Source organism: Gossypium hirsutum, chromosome D05 (genome assembly GCF_007990345.1).
Source record: "Gossypium hirsutum isolate 1008001.06 chromosome D05, Gossypium_hirsutum_v2.1, whole genome shotgun sequence".
Taxonomy (NCBI): domain Eukaryota; kingdom Viridiplantae; phylum Streptophyta; class Magnoliopsida; order Malvales; family Malvaceae; genus Gossypium; species Gossypium hirsutum.
Genome location: NC_053441.1, coordinates 25,585,878 through 25,609,294, shown reverse-complemented (window position 1 = coordinate 25,609,294; position 23,417 = coordinate 25,585,878). Strand labels below are relative to the sequence as shown.

The window sequence follows — 23,417 nt, the reverse complement described above, 5'->3', positions numbered from 1 at the left end:
TGGCCAAACCATGTACAATTTGAAATATGGGTTACATGGCCATGTCTCAACTCATGTGCAATTCGTAATAAGGTCATATGGCCGTGTAACAACCTGTTTCTTTGTGAAAAATCTTGCACTTAAAATCAAAATCATACACGGTTGTGTGGTGTGATTGTGCGTGTGACAGCCCAAAGTTGACCCTAGTCGGGAAGTGGTTTCGGGACCGCTAAACCGAGTCACCGAAATGTTTGAATGTGATACTTATTGTCTAGAATATGTAATTATGAATGTGTGAAAATTTCAAGCTTCGATTTGGTTGATTGCATGTGAATTTAGTCAATAGGACTTATGTGAGAAAATTCTAAAATGTGATAGGTCAATGTGTGAGGACCTATTAGTGCATGTGGACAAAGGGGGGACTTGCATGTCAAATTCCCCCCTACTAGTAGTGGCCGGCCATGACAAGCATGGTAGACCAAGTTTGATGGCCAAGACATGTCATAGACATGTCTTGTTGGTGCATCATGGGTGGAAAAAATAAAATAATGGGCATGGAAATTAAATAATGAAAAGGAGTATGGTGAATACAAAAAAAAAAGAAAAATGTGTGTAGTTGTTTTCTTTTCCCCCCTTTTGCCGTGAGCTAAAGAAAAGAAAGGAGAGAATTTTTGTTCATCCTTTTCTCATCTTCATACTTGCCGAAACTAGAAAGAAAAACAAAGAAAAAAAAATTTCTCATCCTTTGGTTCATCCTTGGCCAATAATTTTAAGGAGGAAGGAAGAAGAAAGGTGAAGAGGTTCGGCCATGCATGTAGCTAGGCTAAGGTATGTTTGATGATGTTCCATGAGATGCATGCATGTTTTAGTTGTTAGCTTGAGTTCTACCTAGCCCATGGTCTAAATCTTGCTATGTGATGGAAATGACACTTGACCATGGATGCATCATTCTTGGTTGATGTTTGATGTGGTGGTGATGAGACATGAGGATGAGTTAAGATTCGACCTAGGTAGAGGTTGTGTTAATGCCATTGCATGCTAAATATGAAGCTTGTTAATGATGCATGTGATGATGACTTGATGATTCTTGAACCTCCTTTTTAGCATTTTTGTGTGAGCACATATGTGCATTGGTTGCTAAATGGAGAAGAATCGGCTAGCAAGTTGTGTGCTAAGGCCGAATGTAACTTTGCATGTTAATGAGCAATGCATGTGTTAAATTGATGGAAAGGGGGAGGATGCTTTACTAGTGTGTATATGTGTGTATTAAGTGTTGAAATCGACCCCAAAAATAGACATGCATATTCGGCCAAGGGGGAAAAATTAGCTAATATGTTGTGTTGATGCATGATTTCACATGTATGTGACTTTAATGTCTAATGTATAAATATGGGCTAAGTGCCTTGTGTTCATCTTTTCGATGCCTAAATGATGAAATCAATTTATTTGTTTAATTAAGCTCAAGAGCAAAGGGGAAATAGATCCGATAAAGGGAAGGAAAAAGTGGTCGAATAGTTAGCGGAATCGTTCGACAACACCCGAGGTAAGTTCTTGAGTAAGAGAGCTTAAATTACGATGTGATTAAATCATGTTTTAAGCAAATGAAAATCATGCTCTATGTGTGGCTATTGAGCCGAATGTGCAAGGATGATATGTGCCTTGTGTTTGAGTTTTGCAAATGAAAATGAAATACGAATGTGCCATGAATTATTGTTAGATGTGCATGATTAATTGAATGCTGTCCGGGCTAAGTCCCGAAGGCTTTGTGCTAAGTGACTATATCCGGACTAAGATCCGAAGGCATTTGTGCGAGTTATTAATTCCGGGTCAAGTCCCGAAGGCCTTTGTGCGAGATACTAATTCCGGGTTAAGTCCCGAAGGCATTCGTGCGAGTTTTAAAATCCGGGTTAAGTCCCGAAGGCATTGTATGAGTTACTATAACCGGGCTATGTCCCGAAGGCACTTGAACGAGGAGCTATATCCGGTTAAATTCCGAAGGTACGTGATTTTGGTAATGAATGAGCTTGCTGTAAAATTTCAGCTAATACTCGAAAAACATCCCAATATTGGGATATGTTACGTATGTGTTGAATTCAATCGAGCTCTTACAAATAAATATTCGCTCAGTTGATGAACGAGCTACCGGCCTTCGGCTAAGTTGGTCTTTTGTGTATGTACATAAGGGTTAACGTTGTGAAGTAAGTTTGATATTGGAAAAATTGTGTATTATGAAATATTCCGTTTAGCTAAATGTGTGCTATGCTTTCGTTATGCTGGAATTTCTTGCTCAAAACTTACTAAGCATAAATTGCTTACTTCGTTCCATTGCTCCTCTGTTTTATAGATTTTTGGTTCTCCAGCTATCGGACTCGGGATCTTGAAGTCGAAGTCGCCCACACTATCAAAGGCTCTTTTGGGTACTCTTTTGGTTGAATTTTGATATGGCATGTTTAGGACGACCCATTGTTGTTTTTCGAGTACTTTATGTGATGTATAAGTTTTGGATAGCCATGTGAAAATGGCTTATATGTGTTTAAGTATAATGTTATAATCATTTAGTGTGGATATGCTTGACAAGGATTGGCCACGGGGATGGTTAATCACTTTCATAAATTGTGCTATGTATGCAAAAAGGGCTAGTTGAACCATGAAATAGGTAAAGCCTACCTTAAAGGTAGATGCTGACAGCATCAGTGACGTAGATTTGGAAAATCACTAAAAATAGTAGGAATGGAATTAAATAGTGAATAAATTATGTAAACAAACCTTGAAGAATCTACTTTCATAGGAAAGTAACGAAAAAATCATACGGACAGTATGTTAAGAGATATTAAGGTTCTCGTGAGACAGGGTCAGAACAGGTTCTGGGTTCCTTGTTCCGACTTTGGAAATTGATTATAAATTAACCAGAGATAATTAGGAGTCATACCATATATGTATAGATTCCTCTCTGAGTCTAGTTTCTATAGAAACAAACAGCATCAGTATTGGAGCCCTGTACAAGGAGATATCCAAGTCGTAATGCGCAAAGGTCAGGGTAGTCGATTCCTGTAACATGGGAGACTTTAACTAATAAACTGTACTAATTGGCCCGATCAAAAATTCTAGAAAAAAATATGTAGATGGGCATATGAGTCTAGTTTCAGGGAAAAATCACGAAACTGATTTTCGAGTTGTGAAGCTCAAGATATGATTTTTAAAGCGACTAGTACACAGATTGGGCAGTGTCTGGAAATTTTTCAAAGTTTGTTAACACCTCGTGTTCGACTCCGGTGTCGGACTCGGGTTCGGGGTGTTACAGTGCGTGGCACACAATTGTGTGACAGCTTGTGTCCTAGGCCGTGTGCTCCTAAAATTGCTTTCAAAACAAGGCAAAACAATACTAATTCCTTAAGTACCAATCCAAAACCAAATTAACCATAAACATGCTTTCAAAATACATATAATCAAGCCTAAAACATACCAAAACATTCAACCTAAGTGCCTAACCAATATGTCATCATTTGACACCGTAATTCACACACTAAATTAATTCAATTTCAATTCTACAAGTTCATATCTTAAACATATATCAAACCAATTTAACCATTCCATTTACAATCCATTTCACCATAATCTATTTACTTTCTTGAGGCATAAACAAAGTGACCACAAACACATATACATAGACACTTACAAGCCAAAACTAAGTAATATATACAAGTAAGCTAGAGGTAAGCTCAACCCATATCATATTGGAAAAATAACATAATAGCCCCTATTATATGTCATTTACAACCATCAACAAAATAACCAAAACATCTACCAAATGATGGACGGATAGTGTGTATGTACTTCGACTAGGTTCCAACCGATCGAACTTTCCGATGATCTATGATAACACTCTAGAATAACGTATTTTTATGTATTAATTATGTATTTATTCTGAGTATGATCCTGCTAATTTGAGCTATTTATGATCTTTTATCTCATAGGGACTAAATTTGAGGCAAAAGCAAAATTAAAGGCCAAAAACGTGAATTTAGAGATAAAATAGGCCAATGTGCGACACAACAAAAAGTTGGTGCCAAAAGTGCAAGCATGGAGGAAATAAGGGTTGAAATGCAAAAAGAAGAGATTTTATTCTATCAGACTCTATTTTAATTAGGATAATTAATATTAAGATAATTATTAAGGATGATTTAATTTTAGGATTTTATTTTATTTATCTTTATTTATCTTCAATTAAATGTATTTATCTTTTGGGAGTTTAAGTAGGATTAGACTATCTCTCCTAGCACTATAAATAGGGAGTGAAGTGACTCAAAAGGCATCCATCTTTTTCTATAAACACTCTCTCCTCAAAAGTCTAGGCTTTTGTTCTTCTCATATTTCCTTTCAATAAATTCTCCATTTTTATTTTATTTATTTTCTTTTCCACCACAACCATGAGCCACTAAACTCATCTAGCTGAAGGTTGTCGATATTCCCCAAAAAGGGTTCTTGAGGCTTAGAGTCCGTACTTAGCCTCCTCGTCGAGTATTCATTATTTCTTCGCACTACAGGGCTGACGCTTCCGTCCATGTCCCTTAAGAAGTAAGCTTTTCAACGTATGCAAAGGCGGCCGCTTTGTATGTTTTCGGAAGGTTGCACAGTCGGTTCGTTAGCTTACTACGTTAGAGGTTAATGAGCCCAAGAGACAAAATGACGTGGGATTCGCCATTGAAAAGTGTTGATCTAGCATAAGACGATCCCACAGAAGCGATTGTTGTCTAGAGTCAGGTTCCACTAAATCGTAAGTCTAAATCCTTGGAGCTGGTGATCGTAGGCATTCTCTTCCACTATAACTAGCTTATTCGGTTTGGGAAGGATCATCTAAAAGCTGAGGATTGAACCCAAGGCAGAACGAGACAACTGGACCTGTAACCTCCCATAAGAATTTCCTTTCTCTCAACTCTATTTTTAATTTCTCGAATCTTCGATTCAATATTCTTAATTCTGTTTTTATTTTATTTTTCGTTTCTAGATCCAAACCTTTAATTCTGTTATTTTTTTATTTTTTTCTAGGAACGCAGGTTTTCTTGGGCAAGACTCTGTCTGGGATTTCACGGAACAAGACATTATGCAAATCCAGTCCCTGAAGATTTGACCCTACTTCCATTTTACTATTCTTTCTCATATTATTTATTAGGGATAAGATATTTTTAGTGCTTTCAACGACTGCATCAATCTACAAGAAAAGAAAAACAACTAACGTAAGCAATTAATGCTTAATGAGCTCGTATAAATCTTAAACGTAAACTTACCATATAGACTCAATTTATCTAATTCATGCATAATTCCATTAATATGCTCATGAACTCATTAAAATCCTATACACATCACAAGTCCCACAAGTTAGTGAGCTCAACAATGTAACATATAATCTTATCATTTTATAAAACATGTATTAGTAACAACTCAAATATACATTTCATTAATCACATTTCCAATTTGAATTACTTATTCTAACCAAAGCATTTATGCCAAATTTTCCATTTCATCTATCATGATCTCATAACATTTCATATAATTAAGTTCACTCGTTTAAGCTTTTATTATCGTTGAACAAAATGAAACAATGTCGGATACATGTGAACCATGCTCACACAAAGTGTGTCTGTATCTGTAACTGTAACCATATCTGTAATATGCTCACACGAGCTGTGGGTTGGGATGTAAAGCTATACAATGCTGCTTACACGAGCTGTGGAGAATCCGCAACAAATGCAGGACCTCAGCCATCGGTAGGTCATCCAAGACTAGCACCCGAAACTATATAACCCTTAATGATATGTCATTTGTATCCTAAGCATTCACAAGTTTCAAACGGGACACATTACATATCCAAATCCTTTATATTCAATCTATTATACCTTGTCAAATATACATCTATGAAATTCACATTTTCAAACACAATCATCAAATTAATTAACATTATAATTTAATCCAAGTCACTAGTTAACATTTAACAATCAACTAGAATTATATAAAGCACAACATTAATCGACAATTTAACCAAAATAACAATTAAAAAAAATTTAATCAATATAAAAACTTACCTATACAAAAACGATTACTAACACAAACTGACGACTACTCTGCTACTTTGACTTTTTTGCGATTTGAGTCCTTATACTTATAAGTCCTTTTATTATCAATTTACAAAATTACCCCAATATTTTACCTTTTATGCAATTTAGTCTCTACACCCGAAACTTACAAATTAACCACATTTAACCATCATTCATGCTAGCTAAATTTCCTAGGGTTTCTAATCAACCCATATTTATCACCATTTCACAATATTTCCATAGAGTTTTACTATTTTAAAAAATAAATCCTTAAACATTAAAATTACTAAAAATCACTTAACAAAATAACTATAATTAGCTATCAAATTCATGAATTTATCAAATAAGTTCACAAACACACCTACATCATTCATGATAGTCCCTAAAATTTTAATAATTTTATAATTTAACCCCCGTGTTAGCTAGATTAAACTAAAATAACTTCAAAAACATAAAAATCATTAAAAATGGAATCAAAATCACTTACCATGCATGAACAAATGTTGACCGAAGCTTTCTAAATTCTCTAATGGAGGATTCAACTATGGGAAAAATAAAGGAAGAAGATGATAGCTCTTTTCCTAATTGTTTTTCTCATAATAATTACCTTTTTACCATTTTACCCTTATTAAATATACTTAAATTCAACAAAACCTTGTCCATAATTGTCCACTATCTAATTATATAGTTTATTTACACACTTGGTCCATTAATTTACCTTCCATTGCTATTTAACACATTTACTTAATAGAAACTAACTTTTGCATATTTTACAATTTAGTCCTTTTTACTAAATTAATTGTCTAAACATTAAAATTTATTAACCATGTTTAAATACAACTCTATGAAATACTCACAAATATTAAATAAATAATATTTACTAGCTCGCTTGTTGAAATTGTGGTTCCGAAACTACTATTTTCGACACCATTAAAAACGGGCTGTTATAACTCAAGTATGGGATGAATACAAATAAGAGGGAATGCCTCTATTTATAATTGAGCTCCCCCAGATCCAACGATACAACTTACTTTACATCGATGATCGAGATTAAAATTTATCTACAATTGATATTCTTAAGAGATTTACATAATCCCCTAAAATTACAAAACCAAATCTTATCATATTACATATATTGCAATATTACTTTCCATATTCACTAATGTAGCTTTAATTTTCCTTAAGTGCTTCACTCGCTCACCAATGCTTCAAATAGATGGACTTCTCCATATGTTCCACAAATTGGGACAGTTCAAGTGGATCGAATGATCCTCATTTAACCAAATTGACCTTCATGGGACACTCTTTGTGAATTAGTCACGGGCTTTGATCCACGGCTCATGACAGGTACAATGACTAAAATGTTATAAAATGATAATGTTAGTGACTAAATTGTAATAAGTTAAAGTTCAATAACAAAAACATAATATTAACCAAACATAAATGACTATTTTGTAATTTATCCAAAAAAAGCAAAAACTATTAAATTTATATAGCATAAATTACAAATATATGAAAAATTATACAAAAACAAAATATTCTAAAAATCTCTTCCTTATTATAACTTTAAGAATAATACTATATCCTATAATCTTCGAAGTTGTATATATTTTTATGTAGGGAGAAATATTAAACTATACATGAATTTTAATTTGATGTGCAATGTTATATATGAATTTTGATTTTGTGCGATTTTATATATTAAATTTTAATTTGATTAAATTTTTAGAAATTACTAATAATATGATCAAATTAGCACTTTTTTACGTTAATATATTGCATAACAAACTATTATATTAATCAAATATGAAAATAAATATATGTATTTGTTTTTTTTAAATGCGTACAAATATTGACTCAAACTCAAAGTTTCATGTCTGGCTTTTTTACCCCAATAATTTGGAAAAAGTTAATTACCAAAATAGGCACACCAGAAATTATTTACGGAAATAGGCATCCGCTACAGTGTCCTGTCGGTGCCGCCTAACACACCGGCGACACCACCCATTTCCCTCCAATCTTCTGTCATCATTACTTAAAAAAACAATTTTTTTGTGTCGTTATTGTGTCCAGCGACACCAATATGTATTTTTTAAAAATACCCAGAAAATACGTGTATACCAAATTCAAAAAAAGAAAAAAAAATAAAAGTGTAGCCGCCGTGTCAAGCGACACTGCTACTTACCTAGTAATCAAAGGAAAAACAAAGGAAAAAAAAAGCTAAAATCTGAAAAAAAACAGAATAAAGAAAGTTGAAATTGAAAAGAAAGGGCATGGGAGCCACGTCCACAGCAGGTCGTTAGGCCGATGCCGCCCGGACGATCATGGGCTCCCATGCCCTTTCTTTTTTTCATTTTTGCTTCTTTTTTTTTTCTAGATTTCAACTTTTTTTTCCTTTGACCACCAGGTAAATAGCGGTGCCGCTTGGCACGGCGACAACACCATTAGAAAATATATATTTTTCTTTTTTTTTAAAATTGGTATACCTGTATTTTTCAGGTATCTTTAAAAAATACATACTGGTAATGATGATAGAATGATTGGGGAGAAAAATGGGTGGTGTCGTCAGTGTGTCAGGCGGCACCGACGAGGCACTGTAACATATGCTTATTTCCATAAATAATTTTTTGTGTGCCTATTTTGGTAATTAATTATTTTTTCACATTATTGAGATAAAAAAGCCTTCATGTTTATACCTATAAATCGTAATACAAGTTTTATGTATATAATTACACTAAATCAAAGTTCATGTATCAAATTACATATGAAAACAAAGTTAATGTATAAAATCGATATTTATCCTTTTTTATGTATTGTAATTATATTTAAATAAATCATTAATATATTGTTTTTATGTTTAGTTTTAAATGATTTTTTTAGTATCTTATTTATGTCTTCCAATGCTGTCGTGACAAAATTGCTACGTCTACATCAGGCCAGCTGCAGCCTTCTCTTTGTCTTCTGCAGTCTGCTTCCACTGTTTTCACTCTTTGCTCCCTCTTCCATGGCCACGTTTAAATCATCTTTCCCTCAACATTTCCTCCTCTCACTTCATTTCTTGAGCAAAAAAAAGATACCTTGAATTTGACTCTTCTTTTAGGAAACTAAGTAACTCGTGATAATGTCTGGTTATTCATTCTTAAACGATCAGCTGTCGAAACGCACCTCTATTTTCAGTTTGCAATTATGGGTTGTTCTTGGACTCTGCGTTGGAGCTGCTATAGTTATCGTTCTCTTTCTTGTTTCCCTTTGGATCACTTGTAAACGCCAAAACAAAGCAACCTGCAGCAGCAACAACGTTGTTAAGCCTATTCTTAACTCCAGTATCCCCATCGCTTCTAAGGAGTTTCAAGAAATCCGCGTCGAACCGTCCCATCATTCTAACCCTGTCCTACTTCCGGAATCCGACCCTGTATTGATTCTTCATCCGGAAGAAGGCAGCGGCGCTGTTTCTAGGTGCAACGGCATTCACATTGAGATAGGGAAGGATCATAAGGTAGCGTCTCCAGAGCGTGGATCCGGGTCGAGTCACGGGTCAGGTGAGGCACGGTGTAGTGATCAAGGGATGACAGTTAGGGCGGTTCCGGAAGTTTCCCACTTGGGGTGGGGACATTGGTATACATTGAGGGAGCTTGAGGAGTCTACAAATGATTTTGCGGCGGATAATGTGATTGGTGAAGGGGGTTATGGAATTGTTTACCGTGGAGTTTTGGAAGACAATAGCAAAGTTGCTGTCAAGAATCTGCTAAATAATAGGTAAAAAGGCTACCCTTTTTTGGGGTTAAATTTAAGCTATTTAATGCATTTGTTGTATTAGTGTAACTTTTTGAGAAATGAGAATAGCCCTTGAAGCATGGAGTTCTGTGTTGGGGGAAACTTGACTTTTGTTTTCGTTTTTCTTCTTGTATTTTCTTTTAGAGGTCAAGCTGAAAAGGAGTTTAAGGTTGAAGTGGAAGCAATTGGGCGCGTACGGCATAAGAATTTGGTGAGACTACTTGGTTATTGTGCTGAAGGAGCTCATAGGTACATACGTACTCTCTGTTTTTTGTTGCATTTTGATCTTAATTTGCAGCATTGGAAGTTTGAATTTTATGTTAAAACTTGCAACTTTTACAATTGTGAAACTTCAGCATCATGCTAGGATTTGCTATCATACTTAATTTGGTGGTCATAGGATGCTTGTTTATGAGTATGTTGACAATGGGAATTTAGAACAATGGCTTCATGGAGATGTGGGACCTTGCAGCCCTTTGACATGGGAGATCCGTATGAATATAGTGCTTGGAACTGCGAAAGGGTAAATTTTCGGTTAACAGAAAATGGTAACCGAACTTGAATTGTCCTTGGTGTTCTTCCCTATGTTTGTTGAGAATGTTGTTGTTTGCAAAAACTGAAATTTAGGTTGGCATATCTGCATGAGGGACTTGAACCTAAGGTTGTTCATCGTGATATCAAGTCAAGCAACATTTTGCTTGATAAGCAGTGGAATCCAAAAGTATCTGACTTTGGCCTTGCCAAGCTCTTGGGGTCTGGGAGGAGTTATGTGACCACTCGTGTGATGGGAACATTCGGGTTGGTCGAACTTCTGTTAATGAACATCTTCATGGTTATCTAATGTTTTCATATGGTCATCTGATATGCTAGTATTGCCTCTGTTTTGTAGATATGTGGCTCCTGAATATGCTAGCACAGGCATGCTAAACGAGAGAAGTGATGTATACAGCTTTGGCATTCTTCTTATGGAAATAATTTCAGGAAGAACTCCGGTGGATTACAGCCGGCCTCAAGGAGAGGTTTGTAGGCCTTAATTTAGTCAATTGATAATATTATCCTATGATTCAAAGCTTGATGGCTTTCTTGGTCTTTTATTCTTGTAATATGTATGCAATTTGTTCCAACTTTCAGGTAAATCTGGTCGAGTGGATTAAATCCATGGTTAGCAACAGGAATGCAGAGGGTGTTTTGGATCCAAGGTTACCAGAGAAGCCTTCTTCCAGAGCACTGAAGCGAGCCCTTTTAGTTGCTTTACGCTGCGTGGACCCAAATGCTCAGAAAAGGCCTAAAATGGGGCATGTAATTCATATGCTAGAAGCCGATGAGTTCCCGTTTAGAGATGTAAGTTGACGTAACATTAGTTCTGAATTTTATCTTGTTTCTGGTAGATTATTTTGTACAATATTTTGTTCCATGTGTTTCTTTTGTTAAGCAATGTGTTTCGCATGTTAAAATTGCTTGGGTTGACAAGAGTGCATGTTTCATCATGTATAATGCAACATCTTTATTAGTTTCATTATTGATGAGAAAATCAAGAGAAGATTAGCAATTTCCAGTGATGCTCAAGTTTAACTGCTAAATGAAACATTTTTTTACTAGGAAGTAGGAACATTCATGTTCCGCTGGAATCCATTGGATGATATTTTGGTCCAGATGTGTTTAAGAAAAATGCTTTTGCAAAGTCAAAATTTATCGAACATATTAATTGTGCCTAAACTTGTCGACGTTATTCTGCCACATGTCACTTTTCTTTCTACATTTAAATTTCAGGAACGCAAAGATGGACGGGAGAACATGCGCTCACTACGAGATGATGTAAAGAATAGATTGACTGACAAACGTGTAAACGAATCCGGTGATAGTAGTGGGTATGAAAGTGGTGCCCAAACTAATAGATCATTATGGAGAAAACAAGAATCCTAAGAGCAATAAATAGCCATTCAAACTCGGGTTAAGGTGAATTCACACATCGTCTTTAGCTATTTGTTTCCATGGAGAGCCAGCATAGTTAAACACCACTTCCACCTCTGTGTATATACTATACATGTCATCTTTAAATGCAATATTTTTTTGTTTTTATTTTTCAAAGCTCAGTATCTTCAATTGGTATATAATCGATGCATGAATTACCGTTTCTTGCTATATAGTTTCAGCTGGTAATATGATTAATCATGTTCTTGGCCATGCTGCCATGTTGCTTCTTTCAGGTCTATAATTTGGTTCATTAGTTGTTAGATAAACAAAACCCGTCTCATGTTCCTCGAGCTTTGACAATGATAATTATATGTCATATTATCTAGTATTGAAGCTGGGATGCTTGAATTATTAGAATCGAAGGTCGTAGTAAAAATATCGGAGTATACAAATGTCAGTTGCTAACATATTGGGAGGTCAGAGGGTGATGAATTGTAACATTGGGGGTCCTACAACTCACATGTATCTGTATTGCATGACCATCCGGGTTTTAAAGGGTGTGGGGGCTTTGCTTGCGACGGGAGCAAACCTTGACAACTAAAAAGGGAGGTGGAAACATTGGAGCTTTCCTTCATAATAGTTAGATGTGCTATAATGTTACTTGAATATGACGTGTGTGTCTCAATCCATCGTATTGTGTTTGCTTAACGTAAATTTTCTCTTCTTTTCTATTATTTTGTTTATGACCAAGTTCTTGTAATAATTGAGGCTTAAATCCTAACATTCCAGCAATGGAAAGCTGTTTGAACTGTGAGTTACAAAGTGGAGTAGATCAACTTTTTTGACAGAGTAAGCATTACAACTTCAAAATCTACTAACAGTAAGATGCATGCAATGATGCAAATATCTTATAATTTTAGTGGTAATCAGGCTTTAATAATTGCAATTTAAGGCGGATTTAGAAAATATGGCTCACATCCATGCAATACAGGGTGTATAGGTACATAGAATTAATGTTGCAATGAAACTGTGACCAAGTTGTGACCACTTTGCACTTTTTTCCTTTAGAAAAAAAGAGAGCTTATTATTCGTAATATGTATGTAGCTTGCGCCTGGTTTGATTATGTGAAGTTGCACTTGCTCAAAATATTGTCCTTGATTTTAAGACGGTTTACATAGAGAACAGTTAACATTTCGTGTATTGAATACTTGAGTTTTCATTTTGGGCACTAGAAATAAAAATTTGCAAATTGGGTACTGCGATTAATAACTACTTTCATTTTAGTTACCCAAGTTTAAGAAGTTTTCATTTTGGTTACCCTGTTAATTTAATGTTATTGTACACTCATATTAGTCACCTGACTTTAATAAGTTTTCTTTTTGATTACTCGTTGGCTTTTTAAAAATTGAAAACGGTTGTTAACAGCAGTGCTTAATTTGTAATTTTTTTTTAGTGTTCAAAATAAAAATTTATGAAAGTTGAGTGACCAACGTGTAGTTTATCTTAAATACTTTATATCTTATTCAAGGGTAAAATAGTTAAAATGCTTTTATTTATTTATTTGTAAGTTATGCTTATAAAAAACTAACAAGGTGTGACATTAAGCATTTTTTGGTATGTCTATCGATGATAGATACCCTACTTTTGACTAAAAACGGTAAAATAATTAAAGAAATTTTATTATTTTAAAAAAGAATTATATTTGATACATTGACGATTCATAAATTTTATCTTTCATGAATTTCTCTCGTGTTTATTGATAAAATTTTGTTGGTCATAAAATCTCATACCTAGTGAAAGGGATGGGAGATCTCTATTTTGCTATAACACATGTAAAATAAGGTAAAAAAAAGAAGACAACATTAGAGATGAAAAAAAATAAGATTGTGAAATTGTAATGAGATTAAACAACTCCTCTCAGTCACAAATATCATTGAGGTATAAGATTTTAATGAACATCAAAGCTTTACCAATACACAAGGAGGGAGAAGAGAGAATTATAAAAAGAAAAATTAAGGCCAACCATTCCCAAACTTCTCATGGAAATGCCGACCATTCCCCAGGATTACATTTTGTCGACAACCCCTTTCTTTAACGCCATTCTCAATCTTCAGTATCTTTCAAGTTTCAGAAACTCCCAAAAATATGGGCCAAATTGCTGTTGCTTTCTTGCAAGTTTTGGTCTCCAAAACGACCCCATATTGTACCAATTATTCAAGTACTTGGATTGCATATTACTGCCACTGCCACCAACTATGAAGACACTTTGCTTCTAAAATCTGAATTAATTGGCCCGTATTTCTCCCTGTTTCACTTTTTCATTGACTTGCAAGTTGTAAGGACCATGAAATTAGAAATAACACAGAACTTGTTCAATCTTAGCTCTGCCCCACCACAAGCAAGATCGATTTTGATAGATAAGGCCTTTACAAAATTTTCTTGTTTGGATATCTTTCAGACAATTCACAAGTTCCCACGCATCCTATTTCCGTATATAAACTTTACAAAATTCATCATCATCATCATCATCTTCCCAAATTCCAATCTCTACCATGGCAGCTCATCATATCAATCTCCTGTTTATTTGCCTTTATTTTAGTCTATCATTCATCTTTACAAAGCAGGTACAAGCCGACAACTATATCATTCACATGGACCACTCTGCCATGCCCAAAGCTTTCGCCGGCCGCCAAAGCTGGTACTTGGCTACACTTTCATCTTTATCTGCTAACTTGAGAGCTAACACCAATTCAACCATCCCCACCGCTGAACTTCTCTATAGTTACAACCATGTTATTCAAGGTTTCAGTGCGAGTCTCACTCTGGCTCAGCTTGAGGCCTTGAAAAACTCTCGGGGGTATGTTTCTTCTATTAGAGACAAAACTGTGAAGCTCGATACTACTTATTCTTTCAAGTTTCTTGGCTTGAGTTCCGATGCCGGTTTGTGGCCGGCGTCGGGTTTCGGAAAAGATGTTATTATTGGGCTGATTGATACCGGGGTTTGGCCGGAAAGTGAGAGCTTTAATGATGATGGAATGAATGATGTTCCATTTAGATGGAAAGGGAAATGTGAGAGTGGTACCCAATTCAACTCTTCAGTCTGCAACAAAAAGCTCATCGGTGCAAGGTCTTTCAATAAAGGTTTGATTGCCAACAATCCTAGTATCACCATCTCAATGAATTCTCCACGGGACACTGCAGGACATGGGACTCATACATCATCAACTGCGGCTGGAACATATGTGGGAGATGCTTCATACTTTGGATATGCCCAGGGAAATGCTAGAGGAATGGCTCCAGGGGCTCGAGTTGCCATGTATAAAGCTCTTTGGGATGAAGGCTCATATACGACCGATGTAATTGCTGCAATTGATCAAGCGATTAATGACGGTGTTGATGTTCTTTCCTTGTCATTTGGCTTGGATGAGCTTGAATTGTATGAAGACCCCATAGCAATAGCCACATTTGCTGCTATAGAGAAGAACATTTTCGTTTCTACATCTGCAGGAAATGAAGGCCCAGATTTAGAGACCCTACATAATGGAACCCCTTGGGTTTTAACTGTGGCTGCCGGTACAATGGATCGATCCTTCGGCGCAAGTTTAAGCCTTGGAACCGATGGTTATGTCAGAGGAGCTGCTCTTTATCCTGGGAATTTTTCTTCAATCCAATACCCAATTGTTTTCATGGACAAATGTGATGAGACCAAAGAGTTGAAGAAACTTGTGGGAATGATTATTGTTTGCCAAGATCCAGGCAAGGAAGATTCCCTCAATGACCAATTTAGCAGCATTCAAGTGGCGGGGAATGTAGCTGGTGTTTTCATAACAAATAGTACCCTCTTGGATATATTCACTCAAAGCCCTTTACCAGCCATTTTCCTGGAACAAAAAGGTGGCGATATTGTCGTCGATTACATTAAGACCAATAAAAACCCAAAAGCCAGCATTGAGTTTAAAACAACATTTCTGGGTTCCAAACCCTCACCCACTGTAACTAGTTATACATCTAGAGGACCATCCTATAGTGCTCCATCGGTCCTCAAGCCTGATATTATGGCCCCTGGTGACTCAATCCTAGCTGCTTGGCCGCTAAATATCGGAGTGGCTCGTTTGAATGACGATATGTTGTTTAGTAGCTTCAATTTACTTTCGGGAACATCCATGGCATGCCCCCATGTAGCAGGAATTGCAGCACTCCTGAAAGGGGCACATCCGGATTGGAGCCCCACAGCGATCCGATCAGCCTTGATGACTACGTCGGATCCCATCGATAACGCCGGCAATCCTATCGAGGATATCGGTACTAATCTCCAACCGGCCACTCCACTAGCAATGGGAGCTGGCCATATCAATCCCAACAAAGCGCTTGACCCCGGGATCGTATACGATGCTACAGTCCAAGATTACATCGACTTTCTTTGCGGTCTAAACTTTACACCACAACAAATAAAAACCATCACAGGATCATCTTCAAACAAGTGTTCCAACCCTTCTTTAGATCTCAATTACCCTTCTTTTATAGCGTATTTCAATGACAGGAATGTGAAACCGGATTCCAACACTGTGAAGGAATTTCAAAGAACGGTGACTAATGTTGGAGAAGGAAGCTTCATCTACAAAGCAAGTTTGACAGCAATGAAGGGGGTTAAGGTAAGTGTGGAGCCAGACACGTTGGTCTTCAAGGAAATAAACGAGAAGAGAAGCTTCAAGTTGAGCATTGAAGGTCCAAGACAGCTTGATAAGACTGTGTCTTTTGGTTATCTCATTTGGGAAGACAGCCAACGAAAACATGTTGTTAGAAGTCCCATTGTTGCCACAAGCTACAAGATCGACAAATGACAAAATCGTTTTCAACCATGGTCTTGACTACAAATTCTATACACTAAATGTATTTAATTTTTTTAAAAAATCTTTTATATATTTGTAAGATATTTGTTTGGTTCTGTTTAGTAATTTTTACTGTCGTTAAACAATTTTAGACTGTTACAGCTTCAATAATTGATATGATGTCTATCGAAGGAGGAAAAGAAAGACCCAAGAGTTGAAGCTTCAGACAAAAACAAAAAGGTGGAACTAATTAAAATCAAGACTTTGGTTACAATAATTAATAGTAATAATCAAGTGGGTGTTAGTTGCTTGTCTGGAGGTCGTTTATTTTATGTTATCCTATTCCATGCATGGCTATTTTTTGACAATCGTGTTTAAAAAGAAGAAGAAAAAGCACATAAAACAAAAAGCTAGGAAGAGTGAAAATTTGTGCAACTAAAAATAATTAAGGTTGTTGGTTTAGACTGTTGGATGGTCTGATTTCACACTGTTACCTAACATCAAATTGTGGGGTATTTTCTATAAATTTCTTTCTTTTCTACCTTCTTTCAATACCTTAACGTTTGGGACAATTCAATATCGACCCAAAGCTTTAGAAATCATAATGATTATAATTTAACATTTGGGACACTATATCATTAATTTTAAATAAATATACATAGTTTTATGTTTTGATTTACTAATTCCATTCATAAAAAAATTTCTTCCATCTTTGATTCAAATTAAGAAAAAAGACAATAATAACTTTGATGTATGCATATGGGAGACTAAAGAGATATTATCATTGATAATCCAATTCAATAAAAGTATTATGCAACGAGGGAAATTTCATTTTTTTTTAAATTTTTATATGTTAGATTCAATAGTATTTTTGTTCTTCTATTAAAAAGTACATGCATTTTTATTGTTAAAAACTGATCCATGTACGTCAGCATAAGATACACGTGGCACAACATGTGTCATTTTCTGTTTATTTTATTAATCATACCAATTTTTAATAGTAAAAATAGATGAAATTTTTAACATAAAGGACCATTTGTTCTTTAATCTAGTATATAAATACTAAATTGTCTATTTTTTAAATAGAAAGGGCAAAGTACAAACTAACTCCTACTACAAAGGTCTCTATAGTAATTTTATCGACCAAATTGTAATATAAGACTTTGTTTTGATTTTATAATGTAACTCCAATGTTTTAACATTAGACCTGTTCCATGGGTTGAGTAGTTCGCGTGGTACGGTAAATTCAACTCAACTTGGGTTGAAATTTGACAAGTATTTTTATAATTTAGATTGACTCGACCTGGATTTAATTTAAATAATTATTTTTATAAAAATTAAATTAAATTATAAAAATATGTAAAATATAGATTAAAAATATATTATTAATTTTTAAATAATAAAACGGACTTTTTAAGCAGGTGAAGCCTAAAATGGACTAAAACTTGATTTTTTTTTTTTGAAACCGAACCCAATCATCAACACAAAAATCTTATAAATTTCAGGTAGGAATTTTTTGCCACGTTTCTCGGTCCACCATTGTTGAGAATTTAGGTTCACGTTGAGGAGTTGTAAAGGGAAAAGTTAAAACTGCAGTTGAACAGTAAGGATAGGTATTAGGTAACAAATGTAGAGATTTCATTCTTCCAAGCTTTTTTCTTAAAACTCTAATTTAGTGAACCCAACAATCAGAGCCTGATGAAATGATAGGCGACGTATACAACGGTAATAGGGAAATACTGACACTGGGGTTGAATTAGACGAAGCCATTAAACCAGGTGACCAAAAATACAAACCCTCTCTGCCTATGAATGCAGCCTACATTGAAACCAGTCACCAAACTTTGGAAGGTACGTATTTACATGCATGCTCTCTATTCATGTTTAACATACCGATCAAATGCATATCTAAACATGGGCTTTTTATAAAAAAGTATCTAAAATTTTTGATTATTTACAAAAATGACTCACTTTGAAAATTATGTATGTAAATACTTCGTTTTGAACAATAAACGTTGGTGACGCCATTGTCATTAACATCACCACCTCTGGTTTTTAAAAAAAAAATTTTTTTGAGTGTCGCTGTTGTCATTAGTGATACCGAACCGAAATATAATTATATAAAACGTTCAAAGACCCAATGAAACAATTATTACTCTTTGGATGAAAAAGGGGTGACACCATTCTTTCTGATGGCACCAGTTAAATGCTTTAAAACTTTGAATCTATTTGCATGTTAGGTTTGTACTCTTTTAAAATTAAATTTAAATAGTACTTAAAATATAATAATAACATACCTTCACACACCTTATTCAGATCTATCTCATAATAATTCACTTATCCTTCACTTTTAATATGGTATAAAAAATATGCATCTTTTAATAATTTTTATGTAAATAAATAATTATTTTTAATTGGCTTTAAAACAATTGATTTTTTTATTTGAAAGAATTATTTAATTTTAAATCAAATAATAATGATTATTTAAGTAAAATAAAAAAAATTAAAAACCATTTGTCATTTATTTTGGATTTTTAACTTTTTATAATTTTTAAATTATTTATTGGATGACATATAAGATAAAATAGTAATACATCAAACAATAAAAATATTTAGACACAATTAGCTCCAAATAAAATAATAGCGGCCGATTAAATAAACATGTAAATGTTAGGGGTTAAATTTATTATTATGCTACATATATAACACATAAAATTAGGGATGAGAAAAAATTCGATTAAACCGATGAAACCAAACAACCTGAACCGAAAAAACCAAAAATTTTCGATTAATTAAATTTTCGATTATTTTGGGTAGCTAATTCGGCTTAAATGGTTAAATCAGTTCAGTTTTGATATTGAGGATCCAAACCCAATAAACCTATTTTGATTTTTTAATTAATAAATAATTTTATACTCAGCCCAATATCATTATATTAAACCCAACTCAAATCATAATAGAAGCCCAACCCAAGGACCCAACCTAAAATGTTAAATTTAAACTAACCCAAACCAAATATAATTATAAACCCAACTTAATAATTAATTTATTTATGAAATTAAATTATAAACCCTAAATAATTTAATCTAAAAAATTAAAATTAAAAAAAGCTGAAAACTAAACCTAAACCCAAATTATCATTTATATAATTAATTTTATTATTATAAAATTTATATACTTTTAGAATATATATTTTTTGAAAGATATATACTTTTAGAATTAAGTTTTAATAGATAATTGTTTTTTTATATAATGTAAAATCCTCAAAGAAATTGAGTCCGAACACATAATTATTATTATTTGTTCAAATCTGAAAATCATCTAAAAAGCTCCATATTTTATTGTCTATCGAAATTATTGTCTCTGCCATTTTTAAAAGGGAAAATGTTAATATTGTGGTATTGCTTATTGTTTACAATATTATATTTATGGAATTTTGAAATGATAATTTAAAATATGTAATAGTTTTTTAATAAGGTTTTGATATTGTTGGTAAAAATTGAGATATTATGTATTAAAGTTTAAGTTCGACATTTATGGTTGTTTTAATATAAAATTGGACAAAATCCACGCAATGCATACACATAAAGTAAAAAAAGAAGAAGCTAAAAACGATTTATTTAGTTATAACCATATAAAAACCGAACCCACCGAGTGCATACCCCTAATGAAAATAACATATAGGGATATAGAACATCATATGAGGACTTTTATGGTACTTTTACTCTTGAATTGCTCCTCCATTACATTTATATAGATGGAATGTTTTGCTCCTTTATCTAACATACATGGATCAATTTGTCTATTTTTCAGTAGGACCGAAATGCATAAAACATCATATAATGACTTTCATGGTACTTTTACCCTTGAATTACTCCTCCATTACATTTCTCCTAGGACAATTTTTTTTTTTTGAAAACCATTAATATCTATACTATTATTTAAACTCCTAATTAAACTGGTGTCATGAGTTAACCAGACATCAACATCAACTCAGTTTGGGGAAAATTACTGAATTACCCTTACATATTGAAAATAAGTTATATTCTTACAAGGGCAATTTTGTCTTTTTACATTTAAAATAAAGTCAATAAAAATATTATAGTGATGATATTTGAACCCATGCCATTGACATGCATAAAATCACATCTTTAGCACTACAACTAATGCTTTATTATTATTATTATTATTAGACAAAAAATTTTACTGATAGTAGTTTCAAGTCATATATTATTTTTGAACACAAACAAAATACACATATAATAGAATTTTTAATATGTTATTGAATGAAATGGAATCACACCCAATAAAGTATGTCCAAATTAGAGCTAAAACCAAATAAGAGCAATCCAACCATTCAAAACATGAGCTACAGTCAAACGCTAAATAGTAATTCATATTGACTGTAAGCTTATTTTAGTAGATTAGGTTAAACTTTATTCTATTCAAATTATAAAAAAAATAATTTTATAAATTAAATATAGGTAAATCGTGCAAATTCAGATAGCGAAACCTAAATTAAATATGAAAAATAAAATGAAGGTAGTAGAAATGGGAAATTTGAAGCAATAAGTTGAACAAGGTTTTTCCGTGATTAGAAAAGAACAAATCATTTGACAGTCATTCAATATCTTAGCTTACAAAACACTATATGTCATATTGTTTTAGGACTGAAAATGAATGTTTAGTTTCTTATACGTTTCCATTTATCTTAATTTTCCTTAGAGAGAGATCCAGAAACTCAAAAGCCACTAACTTCTTTCTTTTTCTTTTCTCCCTGGATGCTTCTGAGTTTGACCTACGATCAACCTTCCTTTGAATATATTTGAATTTTTAAATTAAGTTTTTTTTAAGATTTAGATTATATATTTAATAAAATTTATAAAATAATTTCATTTTTAAAATATTTTTTTATTTAATTGAACATTTTATTACTTTTATTTCACTTAAAAATAAAACCAATTTTAGTAAAATACAACAAACCTGGTTGTTATAAAGGGTAAAAATAAAATATAAAAATTGGTGTTGCTATAATGCAATGTTATTATATAGGGCAATTGTTATAAAAAGGTCTAGTTGCATATAAATCCTGAGGTATTTGCTTTTTTATGTGATTATTGGGTATTGGACAAAGGTGGAACATGTTTTAATACCAATTATAACTGTTTAATTCACTGTTTTCATAGCCAAATCAAATTAGCCAATTAGACTAAGAATTGGTTAGGGTACCAGTCCAGAATAAAGGACTAGACTAGTTGACTTGCGAATCAATTGAAATCTTTTTTCTATTTTTTAATTATTTATTTAATTGAATTGGATAAATTGATCGATCTGAGAATCAATAATCTAATTAATTCGACCATCAATTCAATTCCAAAAACCTTGATTTAAATAACTTGTTATTATAGATAAATTATACAAATGGTGCTTGACTTAAGCGTAAGTTTTATTTATGTGCTAAACTTAAGTGGAGGATCCATCACCTAGAGTGCAACAACTACCTTTAAACCACATAAAGGGTGGTCAATTATGTAAGAATTAGTATATGTTTGGATGGGTAGTGCGTTTATCTGCGATTAGTGTAAAAATAGCAGTGGTGGTAAGATTAGATACTGTAGTGATCTTGTAGCTTAAGACAAAAAATAAACTAAACGCACAGCAACTCATCGCCCATCCAAACCACCCTAAGACTCTTGTGGAGCTTTTTGTTTCATTAAAAAAATTAAAACTTAAGAATAGTAGAAATTTTTAAACGTGATTAGAAAAATAATATCCGCATAGATTTTGTTGCAAGAAAAGGTGAAAGACTTCCTTCATATGATGCCACCTAATATCATTAAAACTACAACTTTGTTCATTAGCTTTAAATATTGTTTTCTTTAATAGGAAAAAAAATTCAACATAAGAATAATTCTATATTTAGAATATATTAGAGTTGATTATGGATAAGATCAGGTTGATTTTAGATAAAGTCGATGCAAAATTTTAAATCTTTTTTTTAAAGTTAGAGTCCATCTTGATCTAAAAAATGAGTCTAAAATTTTGTCAAAGCCTAATCCAAATAAAAAATATTAAACTCGAGCTCGGCCCGTCCGTTTTAATTGTTTTAGATTTTTTATATAAAATAAATTTAAAAAATATAATATATCAAATATATTAAAAACATTAAAATAATTATTTCCCAACAAATTAAAATAAAATTTAAAAAAATCTTTATACTTAGATAACACTAACATAATTGTAACTTAACAAGTAAATTCTTTTAAATTAGTCGCAAAATTAACAATAGAACAAGAGTTATATAATATCCAAATAACAACAATAAAATAGTAGTAATATAATAGTGAAATGGTAGCAAAACAACATAACAGCAGCAAAAAAAAAAGTAGTCAAATTATGGTCGGGCCTGGGAAAAAAAATCTTGCCTAAGGCCTTCGCCATTTAGAAAACAAGACTTATTTTTTGTCCAAACCCATTTTTTTAGATCTATATTTTTACCTAAACCCTCTCATTTTTCAAGCGGACTTTCAAGCCTAAGCGGGTGGCGTGACCCATGAACAGCTCTAGAAAATATATATCTATAATGTCCGAAATTAAAATCTAAATAATTGATATTATTGTTTTACTCTTTCAGTGTATTAAAAATAAATATATAAATAAAATAAGAGATTCACTATGAGTTCTCTGGAGAAGGATAATAGAGACGATAAGAAAGGCGCAACTCGCTCTATGAAAAATGTGCGTATCTGAGAGACAGATTGAGACCCAAATGTGGTAATGGAAGCAGCTCCTATGATGGGTAAATTGCTGTCTTGGAAGGATTGGTTGA

At 33.3% G+C, this 23,417-nt stretch overlaps 2 protein-coding genes across 4 annotated transcripts; both read left to right on the top strand.

The window, feature by feature from the left end:
- Nucleotides 1-8,979: 8,979 nt before the first annotated feature.
- LOC107897051 (probable serine/threonine-protein kinase At1g01540) lies at nt 8,980-11,933 on the top strand. Of its 3 annotated transcripts, XM_016822390.2 has the most exons (7): nt 8,992-9,827; nt 9,990-10,094; nt 10,246-10,368; nt 10,473-10,643; nt 10,735-10,864; nt 10,977-11,186; nt 11,616-11,933. In XM_016822390.2, the coding sequence occupies exons 1-7, from the start codon at nt 9,193-9,195 to the stop codon at nt 11,766-11,768; spliced, it is 1,527 nt and encodes a 508-aa protein (XP_016677879.1). In that variant the 5' UTR covers nt 8,992-9,192; the 3' UTR covers nt 11,769-11,933. The 3 variants fall into 3 exon arrangements, with proteins under 3 accessions (XP_016677880.1, XP_016677879.1, XP_040950391.1); XM_041094457.1 differs by lacking the exon at nt 10,246-10,368; XM_016822391.2 differs by lacking the exons at nt 10,246-10,368; nt 10,473-10,643 and having other exon boundaries at nt 8,980-9,827.
- A 1,978-nt stretch (nt 11,934-13,911) lies between these two features.
- Nucleotides 13,912-16,899, top strand: LOC107897052 (subtilisin-like protease SBT3). Its single transcript, XM_016822392.2, has one exon. The coding sequence runs from the start codon at nt 14,313-14,315 to the stop codon at nt 16,599-16,601; it is 2,289 nt and encodes a 762-aa protein (XP_016677881.1). The 5' UTR covers nt 13,912-14,312; the 3' UTR covers nt 16,602-16,899.
- The last annotated feature ends 6,518 nt before the right edge of the window (nt 16,900-23,417 follow it).

Excerpts from the sequence above, each read along its gene's own strand:
- LOC107897051 (XM_016822390.2), top strand. The coding sequence starts at position 9,193 with ATGTCTGGTTATTCATTCTTAAACGATCAGCTGTCGAAACGCACCTCT. Across the intron at positions 10,095-10,245 it reads TGTGCTGAAGGAGCTCATAG|GATGCTTGTTTATGAGTATG; the intron begins GTACATACGTAC and ends TGGTGGTCATAG. Across the intron at positions 10,644-10,734 it reads CGTGTGATGGGAACATTCGG|ATATGTGGCTCCTGAATATG; the intron begins GTTGGTCGAACT and ends TCTGTTTTGTAG.
- LOC107897052 (XM_016822392.2), top strand. The coding sequence starts at position 14,313 with ATGGCAGCTCATCATATCAATCTCCTGTTTATTTGCCTTTATTTTAGT.